The sequence below is a fragment of the Scyliorhinus torazame genome, chromosome 8 (genome assembly GCF_047496885.1).
Source record: "Scyliorhinus torazame isolate Kashiwa2021f chromosome 8, sScyTor2.1, whole genome shotgun sequence".
NCBI classification, from domain to species: Eukaryota; Metazoa; Chordata; class Chondrichthyes; order Carcharhiniformes; family Scyliorhinidae; genus Scyliorhinus; species Scyliorhinus torazame.
In genome coordinates, this window is record NC_092714.1 from 52,542,840 (window position 1) to 52,560,356 (window position 17,517).

Consider the following 17,517-nt stretch of genomic DNA (forward strand, 5'->3'; position numbering starts at 1 on the left):
GACAGTGTGAATGGAGAACTGAAGGATACGAAGCATGGGAACTTCAGCCAGCAGGAGGCATCAGTGATGGTTACACAGAAGAGAAAGCTAGTCTGGAAAGACAGATTCAGAAGAAAGCTGAGATCCAGAATCAGATTTCACAGGAACTCCAGCATACCAGCAACCATCTGCATGAGATCAAAGAGGATCGACAACAAGAGAGAGTGCTACTCATAACACAGCAATTTGCAATGAAAAAAACTGCAGGGATTGTGGAGCTCCAAGGGCAGTCAAATTCCTATCATATTGGTGACACACAAAGTAATGATACTAGGATCTGGTCAGGAGGGACAGATAAAGGACTAAAGCTGTCTCAAGGTTTCACAGAGAGCATCGTCTATGGTGGAATACAGAATCTGGAGGCTGAAGAGCTGGTACAAATGTAGTCAGAATAGTCCGCCACTTTTCAACAGGCAATGACTGGTGTTTGACACTATCCAAATGAACCAGCTGTTACCAATTAGTTTGGCTATCCTCAACAGACAGCAAAAGAAGCAGGATACAAAACCAATGATAATTGTGGCGAACTGATGATGGATGCTGCAACAACGATCAACAATCTGCCATTCGATCATATGGAAAATTCTGCTGGTAAAGCCAGACAACTGAATTATTGATGATGTTTTGTTGTGTGAAAGTATGGAGACTGTCACCGAGACCCCCTTTAGGTCTGATAATGCCAGGACTACTTGGACAGAGCTAATGAAAAATGTCCAAAAGAAAATGTGATTGCTGATGCCTATCATGACTTTGATATGGGAAATGACTACAATGGAGTATATTCATGTGATGTTTGCTTGTTTAATAAATGGGAAAAATTATATATACCCCATAGAACATAAACCGTATGTAATCTTAAGAAGTATTTAAAATTGAAAAGGGTTCAAAAATGAAGCCATCTGTGTATATTGATGGTTCATTTTCTCTCTCGGAAGAGAGGTGTTACTGTCATGTGAGAGTACCTTTAAGAAATGGGTGTTTATAAATGGGTGAGTATATAAGTATCTGTAGTGAGAGTACCTTTAAGAAATGGATGTTTATTACTGCAGTGATGTCAGAGAGAGGGTGGAGCTGGACTGTCTGTCAGCTTTTTACTTTCATTTTAGGCTGTTTGCTGCAGGGTGTGTTTTAGTTTCGTTTTCAGAGCTGAATAGCTGCAGTCACAGCCAGAAGGGGTATTAGTCTCTCTCTCTGTAATCTAAAAACTGTAAATCGATCCTTTGGTGATTTAAAACTAATAACTGCTCTCAGTAGTGACTTTAACCTGATGTGCTTCTGTTGAAAGTTCTTTTTTAAGTCTTATGGATGTTAAAAGGACAGTTTAAGGATTACTTAGTGTTGTATTCTTTGGAGGTTGTATTTGAATTAATGGCTGCTAAGATGTTCACTGAATGTTTTAAAAAGGTTAACTTGAGTTCATAGAATAAATATTGTTTTCCTTTAAAAAAAATACTTTTCCATTTCTGCTGTACCACACCTGTAGAGTGGGCCGTGTGCTCCCCATACCACAATCTATTAAAAGTTGTGGGTCAGGTGAACTCCATGATACACTTTGGGGTTCTCTAAACTCTGGCCCATAACATTTCGCAAAGGAGATATTAGGAAATTGGGTCCATAAATGAGGCCCAAATGTAGCAGGCAATTTAGGGGTTAAACAGACGGAGGGAAAAAACCCTGCTAGCACAGAGTCAGAGGGATATGCACCTACCTGGTTGGGTTACATTGTCCCAGTAGGAACACATAGGATGCCCCAGATTGTTCTTTGGAACACTCCTGTCTGACCAGCTATTAGCCTATTACAGAGTCTGATATCTGAAAGACTCTTTGTCCGTGTTGGATTCAGCAATTATAGAGGGGGGTCCTTTCAAATATTAGCTCAAAAAGATTCCTGAAAATTACTGATGAGTAAGTTATAATTATAATTACAATTATAAACACAGTCCGTGGCTGTATCAAGTGTTACAAGTAATGAACTCCAAGTTCTGACGTTATCTGACATTATCTGTACATTTAACAAGATTGAAACAGTATCCTCGCTGAGACCAGACGTGACATAGGGAGTTTGAACGTGGGACAGAAGTCATGGGAAACTTAATTAACTTGGGATAATTGATTAATGTCTAATTAACCAATCGCCTGTTAAGTAACTGACACTTTCCTGAACGAATCAAGGGGGTCTCAGTTGAGAACTAGAACCAATGAAACTAAGTAAGGGGCTGAATCCAGATAAGAATTCCCTTAAAGAATGTGATCTGTCTAAATGATTTAATTGAGTCGTCAGAGAACAGACTTTTTCCAAAAAAGATTTCTGTTGAAGTCACTTTTTCTCAAAGTTTGTTTCTACTTGTTCAGGAGACATTTCGAGAGACACGGAGAAAGTATTTTCCAGGTACTTTCGCGTGAATGTACCAAAATGTGTTTTTAAGAAATAAAAACTTTGTTCAATTCATCCAACCGGACTGATTTATCTATGAACGTCAATGGGAGGTTAGTTGCATATCAATAGCATGGCTCTGTTCTTTTGTGTGTATGTGAGTGGGCAATCAAACAGCCAAGATAACGCTGATGGGTTCAAGCCCTGAAACACCAGCAGTGAACCTTTGTTTGAGGGGCTGGGCAGAGAGAGTGAGAGTGAGAGAGAGAGTAGGTGAGAGAGAGAGCGAGAGGGGTGGGGGGAGAGAGAAAGAGGGGGGAAAGAGAGAGAGTGGGTGGAGAGAGAGAGAGAGAGACAGTGTGAGAGTGTGTGCGTGTGAGGGAAAGACACAGACAGACAGAGAAAGAATGCTGTTCTGAACTGTTATGGAGTAGAAGACTTTTGGAAATCGACCGAGAGAGGTCAGGAAAGTTACAGAGTGGAAGACTTTGGAAATCAACCATGAGAGGTCATGAAAGGTGCCACGAGGCAGGCTTTGAAAAAGGGTTCAAAAAGAACCCTTTGAAAAAGAATGAATGTCCCTACCAGAAGAAAGATTGCTTCCCAATACAAGTATTGCCTTTGCCTGTCTCTGTGAGTGGAATGAGAGCTGCATGCTTCTTTAAAGTGATGGCTAATGGGAACTAGTGTGTGAAGTTTAAGAAACTACATGTATTCTGCTATTGTTAGGGTTAAAGTTTAAAAGTTTAAATAATATTTTATTTTCTTTTGTTTTAATATAGTTTGTTTTATAAAATAACCAAGCCATATTTCTTATATAATCACCCCTGGAACGATCAATCTTTCCCTCCCATCTTAAAACTTCAAAACGTTATGGCTCTGGTTCAGCCTCTTAGCCACTGTTGAGAGTTGACCAGACGTCCATAACACATCACTCCAAAAACTCACACTGAGAGGTGCATAAACTCTCCAGGTTAACAGCCATATGTCAATGCAAAGTATTTACTGGTCTTTTAGAAACTTCCTGCAACCAGTGGTAAAGTTACAAAGTGTGATTGATGAGTAAGTATGCACTCACAATCTTGCACGTGGCAGTTGATATTGCAGGATGTGTCCTGTAGCGTAAACAGAGCAAATGATATGGCACCAGCAGTAATAGTTGTCAAAATTGCTTCCAGATAAAGCAGTTCTGCTTTCAGACTCGAGTTTTAAATTTCTGTCATGACCACTGACAATTTGGCTAATTTTAATTCTTAAAATTATCATTTAATAATGACATTGCAAGTTTAACAATTCTCAGGAAATTCAGACACCGTCATCCTATAAGAACAAGGAGCAAGGGTGAATCTTTTAGCTATTTTCAGCCTATTAACAGAAGTCAAGATGGTATGACAGATATTTCTGAGTGACTTGGAGCTACCAATAACAAGGGGCGGGATTCTCCGACCCCCCGCCGGGTCAGAGAGTCGTCGGGGGGGGGGCGGCATGAGTCCCACCCCCGCCTGCCGCTGAATTCTCTGGCACCGGAGATTCGGCGGGGGCGAGAATCGCGCCGCGCCGGTTGGCGGCCCCCCCCCCCCCCCCCCCCCGACGATTCTCCAGCCCGCGATGGGCCGAAGTCCCGCTGCTGTAATGCCGGTCCCGCCGACGTGAATTAAACCACCTCCCTTACCGGCGGGACCAAGCGGCGTGAGCGGGCTCCGGGGTCCTGGGGGGGTGCAATCTGGCCCTGGGGGGTTACCCCACGGTGGCCTGGCCCACAATCGGGGCCCACCGATCCGCAGACAGGCCTGTGCCGTGGGGGCACTCTTTTACTACGTGTCGGCCGTGTAGGTCTCCGCGATGGCCAACGCGTTGGTGACCCCCCCTGCGCATGCGCGGTGATGATGTCAGCAGCCGCTGACGCTCCCGTGCATGCACGGACTTCCGCCAGCCGGCAGAGTCCCTTCGGCCCTGGCCTAGCCCCTAAAGGTGCGAATTCCGGACCTTTGGGGCGGCCCAACGCCGGAATGGTTCACGGCACTCCATCCCGCCGGGCCCCCCCCACCCCGTCGGGTAGGGGAGAATCCCGCCCCTGGACTTTGTTCTTCCTCCATTCCATGTCCTCCAGAAGAGCTCAGCAATCCTTATGGGAGAAAGTTGTGCCTTCTCTCTCCTGGTTTGTGTCATAATATACACCAGTATATCATGGTGCAGACACACACACACTGATGGACATGCAGTGGGACCAATCAGCATACACAACACCGCAGCCAATCACCAGTGAGAGCACACGCACTATAAAGACAGGGGACAGAAGAGTTCCCGCTCATTCTAGTAGCAGCCAGCTCAGAGCACAGAGCTCACAGCCTGCAACACAGACATTCACCATGTGCTGAGTGCATCACCTGGTTAGGACTAGGCAAGGGTCAACAGTTAAAGCTGGTATTGCATTTACCCACATTTCAAGTATGTTAATATAGTTAACCTTATAATAAAATAGAGTTGCACTACTTACAGTGTCGGTGACCTGTTTGTGATCCAGAACACCCAACACATCAGTTTGATTCCTTCGCCGATGCCCTCTGTGGTGCTCGAGTGTCCTGAAATCTATCCATGTATTCGCAAGACATATAGTGAAATTATTAGAGTGAAGTGAAAGAGCAAATAACTATTCCTGTTGTATATGCGTGTCCACCACTTTGCGACTGAAATGGTTCCCCTGACATGGGTTTTGCACTAATACCTACACCAATAGCTGTGTAATTACCAGATCCAGGAAAATCTGACAAAAATTCCTTTATAGGCCATAGGTGGGCACAACATTTTTTGTCCAACAGCTAACATTGAGGACATTCCAGTCCATGCATTTTGTTTATATCTGTCTCGCTGCTCCATCATTCCATGTTACAACCTCTTCTTTTTTCAATCATCTAATTAATCTTTGGTACACTTCTACTGTCTACTTTTAGTAACCTTTCTTGGCCAATGTACTGGTCCAGGAATATACCAAGCTATTATTTACATTGTTTCACCATGGTACACCTTTATTTTCTATCATTTGTGTGTGACGGTCCCTATCATAATGTTATCTGATTAATATTGGAATTAATTCAGCTCTTCTGCAGGAAGTGAATGTAAGATAACAGGCAACCTTCATGCCAATGTTATGTGACACACAGGCTTGTCAACTTCTTAACCAATCAATTAGGCACATAGCCCACAAAAATCAAGGTCAAATAATCAAAATCAGAGACATTTATATTTGACTTGAATCACAACTCCAGAACTGCAGTCTCGAATGAGTAATGAAATTCGCTGGCAGGTGTGATCATGCATTAGCAAGAATGGTTATTAGCAGGTTGTAGAAAAGCAGTCAGTGCAAGGTCTTGTAAAAAATAGGTGAGTTCTTAAAATTATAAACAAAGGAAACAAGAATCCGCTGAGTAGGAATCGTGGCACTTTTGCTAACATTGCACCTGGTAAGACTTCCTCTTGCAACCCCACAACTGACCCTGGCAGATATTCCAGGATTAATAGGAGATTCGCTCATTCTTATTGGAATTCATTTGCAAATCAAGTCACTCATAAGCTGCTGAATGAGCACCTGGGTGCTGTCATTCTGGAGGTTTGAAAATCCTGCCACTTGAAAGACAACAATGGCTATCACTACCTGTGTGTTCTCTTAGAAAAGATTGATCAATCATTGTTCCTCTGTCAAGTCCAGATTTATTCATGATCAACATTCTAAATTGCCAGAGGAACAGTTGGTGGGAGATCACACTTCTCTGGCATTCCTCATCCTTCTTAATCTGTCTTCAGCTGTTGATATGGTTAGCCACAAAAGACTGTTCCAATACCTGTCATCTAGCTGAGTGGGACTGCACTCAACCATCCAGTTACTTACAGCGGCTTCTCTTTCCATGTCTGGTGTCCGCCAAGGATCTACCCTGGTCCCCTCCCATTTCTCATCTGTGCTATCCCTTGGTGACATCATTCGAAACAGGAATATCAGTTGTCCCATTTACATGGTTGTCACCGAGCTCTACCTCACCACCAGCTCTCTCGATCCCTTCACTGACTATAAATTATGTGACATCAGTCCTGGAGGAACAGAAATTTCATTCGGCTAAATATTAGGAAGCCAGAAACAATTGTCTTCGGTCCCTTTCACAAACTCCATTCTGACCACTGATTCCGCCCTTAACCCTGGCAACAATGTGAGATTGCGGCACGGTGGCACAGTGGTTAGCACTACTACATCACAACTCCAGGGACCCGGGTTCAATTCCAGCCTCAGGTGACTGTCTATGTGGAGTTTGCACTATTATCCCTGTGTCTGAGTGGGTTTCCTCCGGGTGCTCCGGTTTCCTCCCACAGTCCAAAGATGTGCAGGTTAGGTGGATTGGCCATGCTAAATTGCTCCTTAGTTTCCAAAAGGTAAGTTGGGTTACGGAGATAAGGTGGAGGAATGGGCTTAATTAGGGTGCTCTTTGCAAGGGTCGGTGCAGACCCGATGGGCTGAATGGCCTCCTTCTGCACTGTAGATTCTATGATACAGGCCATTTGCAACCTTGGTTTCACAGCTGTCTCCAAAATGAGCTTACCTACTGTTAAAAAGCTGAGAAAACTTAGGGGGAACCTAAGACTTGATGGTGTTAATTCCAGGTTGGCAGTATAAAATGGCAGCTTGTGAGAAAAAAATTTACTATGAAAATAAAATGATTTCAATTGAATAGTTGGCTATATGTCTAGTGTACAAAAGATACCTGCTTTTCCAGACTTTGTGAAAATGAACCACAGTCATATTTAGAGATAAGGGGCTGAATTCTCCGCTGACGGGATGCTCCATTTTGCTGGGTGCCCGGGGGTTTCCCGAAGGCATGGGGCAGCCCCACAATGGGAAAGCCCATTGACCGGCCGGCGGGGTGAAATGGAAATGTGGCGGGACGGAGAATCCAGCCCAAGATATAGCTCACTTAACACATATCCAATGCACAATACAATCCTTTCTGGTCTCTGTAAAAATAATTCTACTAAAAAGAAAAATGGCTGAGGATACATTTTAGTCAACCATGATTCAGCCGTCTTTAGAAACATAGGTCAGATCGGATTTAATGTCTGATTCCCTTTAGCTAAGGTAGAGATACTAATCTTATCATACTGGATCTTGTGGGTATAATTTTCTTTCATATATTTGTTCGAGTATCTTTCAATAAGCTTTGGCTTATTGGTGGAATTAAAATTGCATTAGTTTAGACCATGTTATTGACTTAAAACCATAAGACACAGGAGCAGAATTAGGCCATACAGCCCATCGAGTCTGCTCCGCCATTAAATCATGGCTGATATGTTTCTCATCCCCAATCTCCTGCCTTATCCTCACAACCCATCATCCTCCTACGGACAGTAAGGAGGTAGTAACTAAAGCCTGTAAGGAACTAGATCATGAAGTCAGCATGACTAAGGGGAAGGAGCAGATGATGAACGCAAGGGGACTGGTGGTCTGAGGTGCATTTGTTTTAATGCAAGAAGTGTAGTAGGTAAGGCAGATGAACTTAGGGCTTGGATTAGTACCTGGGAGTATGATGTTATTGCGATTACTGAGACTTGGTTGAGGGAAGGGCAAGATTGGCAACTAAATATCCCAGGATATCGATGCTTCAGGCGGGATAGAGAGGGAGGTAAAAGGGGTGGAGGAGTTACATTACTGGTCAGAGAGGATATCACAGCTGTGCTGAAGGAGGGCACTATGGAGGACTCGAGCAGTGAGGCGATATGGGCAGAGCTCAGAAATAGGAAGGGTGCGGTAACAATGTTGGGGCTGTACTACAGACCTCCCAACAGCGAGCGTCAGATTATCATAGAATTTACAGTGCAGAAGGAGGCCATTCGGCCCATCGAGTCTGCACTGGCTCTTAGAAAGAGCACCCTACCCAAGGTCAACACCTCCACCCTATCCCCATAACCCAGTAACCCCACCCAACACTAAGGGCAAGTTTGGACACTATGGGCAATTTATCATGGCCAATCCACCTAATCTGCACATCTTTGGACTGTGGGAGGAAACCGGAGCACCCGGAGGAAACCCACGCACACACGGGGAGGATGTGAGATTCCGCACAGACAGTGACCCAAGCCGGAATCGAACCTGGGACCCTGGAGCTGTGAAGCAATTGTGCTATCCTCAATGCTACCATGCTGCCCTTAAGGTACAAATATGTAAACAGATTATGGAAAGATGGAGGAGCAACAGGGTGGTGGTAATAGGAGATTTTAATTTTCCCAACATTGACTGGGACACACTTAGTGTCAAAGGTCTAGATGCAGCAGAATTTGTAAGGAGCATCCAGGAGGGTTTTCTAGAGCAGTATGTAAATAGTCCAACTCGGGAAGGGGCCATACTGGACCTAGTGTTGGGGAATGAGCCCAGCCAGGTGGTTGAAGTTTCAGTCGGGGATTACTTTGGGAATAGTAATCAAAATTCCGTAAATTTTAGAATACTCATGGACAAAGACGAGAGTGGTCCTAAAGGAAGAGTGCTAAATTGGGGGAAGGCCAACTATACCAAAATCTGGCAGGAGCTGGGGAATGTGGATTGGGAGCAGCTGTTTGAAGGTAAATCCACATTTGATATGTGGGAGGCTTTTAAAGAGAAGTTGATTAGTGTGCAGGACAGACATGTCCCTGTGAAAATGAGGAATAGAAATGGCAAGATTAGGGAACCATGGATGACAGATGAAATTGTGAGACTAGCTGAGAGGAAAAAGGAAGCATACATAAGGTCTAGACGACTGAAGGCAGGCGAAGCTTTGGAAGAATATCGGGAATGTAGGACCAATCTGAAACGAGGAATCAAGAGGGCTAAAAGGGGTCATGAAATATCTTTAGCAAACAGGGTTAAGGAAAATCCCAAAGCCTTTTATTCATATATAAGGAGCAAGAGGGTAACTAGAGAAAGGGTTGGCCCACTCAAGGACAAAGGAGGAAAGTTATGCGTGGAGTCAAAGAAAATGGGTGAGATTCTTAACGAGTACTTTGCATCGGTATTCACCGAGGAGAGGGACATGACGGATGTTGAGATTAGGGATAGATGTTTGATTACTCTAGGTCAAGTCGGCATAAGGTGGGAGGATGTGTTGGGTATTCTAAAAGGCATTATGGTGAACAGGTCCCCAGGTACGGATGGGATCTATCCCAGGTTACTGAGGGAAGTGAGAGCGGAAATAGCTGGGGCCTTAACAGATATCTTTGCAGCATCCTTGAACACGGATGAAGTACCGGAGGACTGCAGAATTGCTAATGTTGTCCCTTGCTTAAGAAGGGTAGCATTTTGGAAGATCCAATTCAAGAGCGAACTATACGGTAAATGAAAAAGCCCTGGGGAAAATTGATGTACAGAGAGACCTGGGTGTTCTGGTCCATTGTACCCTGAAGGTGGCTGCGCAGGTCAACAGAGTGGTCAAGAAGGCATACGGCATGCTTTCCTTCATCGGAAGGGGTATTGAGTACAAGAGTTGGTAGGTCATGTTACAGTTCGGCCACATCTGGAATACTGCGTACAGTTCTGGTCGCCACATTACCAAAAGGATGTGGATGCTTTGAGAAGGTGCAGAGGAGGTTCACCAGGATGTTGCCTGGTATGGAGGGCGCTAGCTATGAAGAGAGGTTGAGTAGATTAGGATTATTTTCATTAGAAAGGTGGAGGTTGAGGGGGGACCTCATTGAGGTCTACAAAATCATGAGAGGTATAGACAGGGTGGATGGCAAGAAGCTTTGTCCCAGAGTGGGGGACTCAATTACTAGGGGTCACGAGTTCAAGGTGAGAGGGGAAAAGTTTAAGGGAGATATGAGTGGAAAGTTCTTTACGCAGAGGGTGGTGGGTGCCTGGAACGCATTGCCGGCGGAGGTGGTAGAGGCGGGCATGATAGTGTCATTTAAGATGTATCTAGACAAATACATGAATGGGCAGGGAGCAGAGGGATACAGATCTTTAGAAAATAAGCCACAGTTTTAGACAGAGGATCTGGATCGGCGCAGGATAGGAGGGCCGAAGGGCCTGTTCCTGTGCTGTAATTTTTCTTTGTTCTTTGGTAGCACAGTGGTTAGCACAGTTGCTTCACAGCTCCAGGGTCCCAGGGTCGATTCCTGACTTGGGTCACTGTCTGTGCGGAGTCTGCATGTTCTCCCCGTGTCTGCGTGGGTTTCCTCCAGGTGCTCCGGTTTCCTCCCACAGTCCAAAGATGTGCAGGTAAGGCGGATTGGCCATGCTAAATTGACCTTTGGGTTTAAGCTAATGTGGCAGGGGGATGGGAACTGATGCAGGAAGTTGGAAGGTAGTAAAACAGGGACAGAAACAAAAGGCAGGAAGGGGGAAAGTGTAAGGCAGAGAAGCCAGAGTCAAAAATCAAAAAGGGCGACAGAACAAGGTACAGTGACTGAGGGGAGCTCAGTGAATAGGGCCAGTAATACTAAAAGGAATAAAATGGGAAGTAAAAATATTAATGGTAAGCGACGCGGCAGGTTGTTACATGATGATATGGGTTCAACGGCAATGAAAATTAGGAGAAAAGTTAAGAGGAAATATAACTTAGGAGAGGTTACTGATCGAAGTGTTAAGATTCAAAACAGAGGTGAAAAAGCCAACATAAGTGTACTTTACCTGAATGCTCATAGTATTCGGAATAAGGTAAATGAGTTGATGGTGCAAATCATCATGAATGACTATGATTTCGTGGCCATTACTGAAACATGGTTAAAGGATAGTCACGACTGGGAGTTAAAGGGGCTGTTTAGCACAGGGCTAAATCGCTGGCGTTGAAAGCAGACCAAGGCAGGCCAGCAGCACGGTTCAATTCCCGGCTTGGCTCACTGCCTGTGGTGAGTCTGCACATTCTCCCCGTGTCTGTGTGGGTTTCCATCGGGTGCTCTGGTTTCCACCCACAGTCGAAAGATGTGCAGGTTGTGGATTGACCATGCTAAATTGCCCTTAGAAATGTTAGCTGGGGTTACTAGGTTACGGGAATAGGGTGGAGGTGCGGGCTTAGGCTGCTCTTTCCAAGGGCTGGCGCAGACACAATGGGCCGAATGGCCTCCTTCTGCATATAATCTGTGATTCTATGATCATGCCTGATGAACAAAATATTCACCAGTTATGCCTGTTGAATGAATACTTGAGTATTTGGGAAGTTTGAATTTACCATTTTAAACCAACATTCAAATTACATTTTGATTCAATTTTCAAAATGTCCATTGAATGAAACCCACCAAAACAAAATTGGGACCATCTGTCATATAGTCAGTGACTATTAAACACAGACAAAAAAAAATGGAAAAGACGTTAATGTAATCCATATTGCTTAGATCAATTGGTATGTAATGGAACAAATATTTTGGCTTTCAATCGGCATCACAATAGCTGCGAACATTATACCTGTGTGAGGATACAAGTTCCTTATTTAGTTTTGAAATTTTGCCTGAGGCAAGTTGTGTCCTACAATAAAGAAAAGTTCAATTTTTTTAAATTCTGAAATTTACATCTGAAAAGTACGCCACATTGTGACATCAGTGCAATCCAATCAGCTCTGAGAAAAGCTCTATAAAAGTGCAGGAGCTTTGGAATGCTAAACACATCTACAAGTCAGCAATAACATACAATCGGCGACGTATCATTATTTTCTGGATTGTTTGATTCTGGTATGTTTTACATTAATATTATTTATTTATTAAGTATTCATTCAGTAGCTCTAACTACCTTTTGACTTGTCCAGATATCTATCGATTTATGTAGATGTATTACACACAATCATTTATAATCTAAACATATTGTAGATTGAGAGATATTGTAGGCCTCGTCAAAAAGAAAAAGGAGGCATTTGTCAGGGCTAGAAGGCTGGGAACAGACGAAGCCTAAGTGGAATATAAGGAAAGTAGGAAGGAACTTAAGCAAAGAGTCAGGAGGGCTAGAAGGGGTCACGAAAAGTCATTGGCAAATAGGGTTAAGGAAAATCCCAAGGCTTTTTACACGTACATAAAAAGCAAGAGGGTAGCCAGGGAAAGGGTTGGCCCACTGAAGGATAGGCAAGAGAATCTATGTGTGGAGCCAAAGGAAATGGGCGAGGTACTAAATGAATACTTTGCATCAGTATTCACCAAAGAGAAGGAATTGGTGGATGTTGAGTCTGGAGAAGGGTGTGTAGATAGCCTGGGTCACATTGAGATCCAAAAAGACGAGGTGTTGGGCGTCTTGAAAAATATTAAGGTCGATAAGTCCCCAAGGCCTGATGGGATCTACCCCAGAATACTGAAAGAGGCTAGAGAGGAAATTGCTGAGGCCTCGACAGAAATCTTTGGATCCTCACTGTCTTCAGATGATGTCCCGGAGGACTGAAGACTAGCCAATGTTGTTCCTTTGTTTAAAAAGGGTAGCAAGGATAATCCAGGGAACTACAGGCTGGTGAGCCTTACGTCAGTGGTAGGGAAATTACTGGAGAGAATTCTTCGAGACAGGATCTACTCCCATTTGGAAGCAAATGGACGTATTAGTGAGAGGCAGCATGGTTTTGTGAAGGGGGGTCATGTCTCACTAACTTGATAGAGTTTTTTGAAGAGGTCACAAAGATGATTGATGCAGGTAGGGCAGTGGATGTTGTCTATATGGACTTCAGTAAGGCCTTTGACAAGGTCCCTCATGGTCGACTGGTACAAAAGGTGAAGTCACATGGGATCAGGGGTGAGCTGGCAAGATGGATACAGAACTGGCTAGGTCATAGAAGTCAGAGAGTAGCAATGGAAGGATGCTTTTCTAATTGGAGGGCTGTGATTAGTGGTGTTCCGCAGGGATCAGTGCTGGGACCTTTGCTGTTGGTAGTATATGTAAATGATTTGGAGGAAAATGTAACTGGTCAGATTAGTAAGTTTGCAGGCGACACAAAGGTTGTGGAATTACGGATAGCGATGAGGACTGTCAGAGGATACACCAGGATTTAGATCGTTTGGAGACTTGGGCGGAGAGATGGCAGATGGAATTTAATCCGGACAAATGTTAGGTAATGCATTTTGGAAGGTCTAATGCAGGTAGGGAATATACAGTGAATGATAGAACCCTCAAGTCAGAGATATCGAGGTGTACAGGTCCACAGGTCACTGAAAGGGGCAACACAGGTGGAGAAGGTAGTCAAGAAGGCATACGGCATGCTTGCCTTCATTGGCTGGGGCATTGAGTGTAAGTCATGTTGCAGCTGTATACAACCTTAGTTAGGCCACACTTGGAGTATAGTGTTCAATTCTGGTCGCCACACTACCAGAAGGATGTGGAGGCTTTAGAGAGGGTGCAGAAGAGATTTACCAGGATGTTGCCTGGTATGGATGGCATTAGCTATGAGGAGCGGTTGAATAAGCTTGGTTTGTTCTCACTGGAACGACGGAGGTTGAAGGGCGACCTGATAGAGGTCTACAAAATTATGAGGGGCATAGACAGAGTGGATAGTCAGAGGCTTTTCCCCAGGGTAGAGGGGTCAATTACTAGGGGGCATAGGTTTAAGGTGCAAGGGGAAAGGTTTAGAGTAGATGTACGAGGCAAGTTTTTTGCACAGAGGGTAGTGGGTGCCTGGAACTCGCTGCCGGAGGAGGTGGTGGAAGCAGGGACGATAGTGACATTTAAGGGGCATCTTGATAAATACATGAATAGGATGGGAATAGAGGGGTACGGACCCAGGAAGTGAAGAAGATTGTAGTTTAGTCGGGCAGCATGGTCGGCACGGGCTTGGAGGGCCGAAGGGCCTGTTCCTGTGCTGTACTTTTCTTTGTTCTTTGTATATTATAACTATTTATTGATTTATTTAGAATCAATATTTTGAAATATTTTACTTCGCATTTTGGAAAAAGGGAACATGTAAAATGTACAGAACCAAAATGAATAGTAAGAATAATGTACTTGGTGCATTGTATCTGGGAAAAATGTACAACTTTTTAAACAGGGGAGTAACTATATAGCATTGTACAACTCTGGATTAACTCTGAAGATTTGTTTTGTTTATTTCCATTCTCATTGCATTGCATTAATTGTGCAGTTTTCCAGGTTAAATAGACATTTAGCTTGAAAAGAATTTTAGTGAATGGAAATGCTGCAATTTAGCACAAACAATGAAGGAAAACTGGTAAATTTGTCCATATTTAAATATTAATAATTCTGTAAAATGCCAGGGTGGTTCAGAAACTTTACGTGATGGGTAACAAAACCATCCAGATATGGACTCCTGATGTGCATTAGGTTAGCTGATCTCAATTAGTTCAGCAGCAGGCGCCACAATTGACTTCCCCACACAGGCCTAGGAATGACAACATCAGCCAAAGGTTCATCCTTCTGGAAATCTAGCTGAGGAATACATGTGTGGGCATAGACGAAGGACAGGATAGATTCACAATGCTGCCGCTGCAGTCAAATAGCACAGTGGCATTTACAATTTGGCTTCATGTATAAAGAATGATCCTGAGGCAAGGTGTCAGACTGTATAATGGAATATCATCAAAAGTAGCAAGCAACATCTTTGCAGGTGAAGAGGGACAAAGCATCAAATGCATTACAAAAAGACTCTCAATTCAAAGTGTTTTGTGTGTCAAATTTGCTGATGTCAGTTCGGGAAGCAGTTGGACTGTTAGGCTTCAGAATCTTGATGTTGGGGGTGCAGAGGAGATTCACCAGGATGTTGCCTGGGATGGAACATTTAAGTTATAAAGAGAGGTTGGATAGACTCAGGTTGTTTTCGTTGGAGCAGAGACGATTGAGGGGCGACTTATTCAAGGTGTACAAGATCATGAAGGGCATGGACATGATGGATAGGGAGCAGCTGTTTCCCTTAGTTTAAGGGTGAGTCACGAGGAGACAAAAGTTCAAGGTAAGAGCAGGAGGTTTAGGTGGGTTTTGAGGCACAACCTTTTTACCCAAAGGGTGGTGACAGTCTTGAATGCAGTGCCTGGGAGGCTGGTAGAGGTAGGGGCCTGGATTCTCCGCCGGCAGGATTCTCCGTTTTGCCAGCGCCCAGTGGTTTCCCGACGGCGTGGGGCTGCCCCACAATGGGAAACCCCATTGACTGGCCGGCGTAATGGAGAATCCCGCCGGTGGGTCGGGGCACAAATGTGGCGGAGCGGAGAATCCAACCCAGGTGGTTGTCTCACATCCTTAAAAAAGTACTTGGTTGAGCACTTGGCACGTGATAACATTCAAGGCTATGGGCCAAGTGTTGGTAAATGGGATTAGGTAGGTAGGTCAGATGTTTTTCACGTGTCGGTGCAGACTCAATAGGCCAAAGAGCCTCTTCTGCAGTGTGTAATTCTGTGATTCAGTGTGATTATGTGAGTCCTGAGCCAGGGTTACCATATTTAATTGGTATAGAGTGATTGGAAAGTGTATGTGAATATTAATGTAAAGTGGGAACAGAATCGGGTTCAGCTATTCAAAAACCTGCTGAGATTTGCTGTCTTGGCTCAGCCATGAAGGGTGAGGCCTGTTAGGAGCCACAGAAACATGAGCCAACAATTTCAGAAAAAAGGAGTGAAAAACAGAAAAGGAAATTCAAAAGAATATTTTATATCAATCCCAAATTCAGTTTAGAGAGCTTTGACAAAACTTGAGACATTTATAATATTTCTATTATTCCTCCAAATTTCATGTATGAGTTGGCAAATATCCAGATAAAAATACACAGTTACACAATTTTACTTGTACCTGCTTGTGCAATGATTTATCCATTTGAAGCTATATCAGCAAATGAAGTTACATTGGTGGCATTTAAATATTTACTATGTTATGAACATGGCAGTAGGTAGTTTTTGACATAGGATTATTCAGTTTACCCAAGATGGAAGAAAATATCATGTAAACAGAGGTATCTGAAATTGTTGGTTGAATTATCATCTTGAGCCCACAGGTTGCTCCAACTCATTCTTTCAACCGTAACTCCAACCATGTCTATGAGTCAATGGTAATTGAATATGAATGGGAGGCAAAAGGTAGAATTTATGGTCCAAAGATCAGGAAATATAGGTATCTGCTAATCGAGATCTTAGAACAAAGAACAAAGAAAATTACAGCACAGGAACAGGCCCTTCGGCCCTCCCAGCCTGCGCCGATCCAGATCCTTTATCTAAACCGGTCTTCTATTTTCCAAGGACCTACTTCCCTCTGTTCCTCGCCCGTTCATATATCTGTCTAGATGCATCTTAAATGATGCTATCATGCCCGCCTCTACCACCTCCGCTGGCAAAGCGTTCCAGGCACCCACCACCCTCTGCGTAAAAAAACTTTCCACGCACATCTCCCTTAAACTTTCCCCCCCTCACCTTGAAATCGTGACCCCTTGTAATTGACATCCCCACTCTTGGAAAAAGCTTGTTGCTATCCACCCTGTCCATACCTCTCATAATTTTGTAGACCTCAATCAGGTCCCCCCTCAACCTCCGTCTTTCCAATGAAAACAATCCTAATCTACTCAACGTTTCTTCATAGCTAGCACCCTCCATACCAGGCAACATCCTGGTGAACCTCCTCTGCACCCTCTCTAAAACATCCACATCCTTCTGGTAATGTGGCGACCAGAACTGCACGCAGTATTCAAAATGTGGCCTAACCAAAGTCCTATACAACTGTAACATGAGTTGCTGACTCTTGTACTCAATACCCCGTCCGATGAAGGCAAGAATGCTGTATGCTTTCTTGACCATTCTATCGACCTGCGTTGCCACCTTCGGGGTACAATGGACCTGAACTCCCAGATCTCTCTGTACATCAATTTTCCCCAGGACTCTTCCATTGACCATATAGTCCGCTCTTGAATTAGATCTTTCAAAATGCATCACCTCACATTTGCCTGGATTGAACTCCATCTGCCATTTCTCTGCCCAACTCTCCAATCTATCTATATTTTGCTGTATTCTCTGACAGTCCTCCTCGCTATCTGCAACTCCACCAATCTTAGTATCATCTGCAAACTTGCTAATCAGACCACCTATACCTTCGTCCAGATCATTTATGTATATCACAAACAACAGTGGTCCGAGCACGGATCCCTGTGGAACACCACTAGTCATCTTCCTCCATTTTGATAGAGTCCATTCCACCACTACTC

General features: G+C 44.0%; 1 protein-coding gene across 1 annotated transcript in view; it reads left to right on the forward strand.

Moving 5' to 3' along the window:
- Window positions 1-17,517, forward strand: part of LOC140428854 (zona pellucida-like domain-containing protein 1) — a 132,575-nt gene that overhangs the window by 27,272 nt on the left and 87,786 nt on the right. Inside the window, exons 4-5 of the mRNA XM_072515507.1 lie at window positions 6-413; window positions 504-630. Coding sequence (XP_072371608.1) covers window positions 6-413; window positions 504-630 — 535 coding nt within the window. The remainder of the gene's footprint in view (window positions 1-5; window positions 414-503; window positions 631-17,517) is intronic.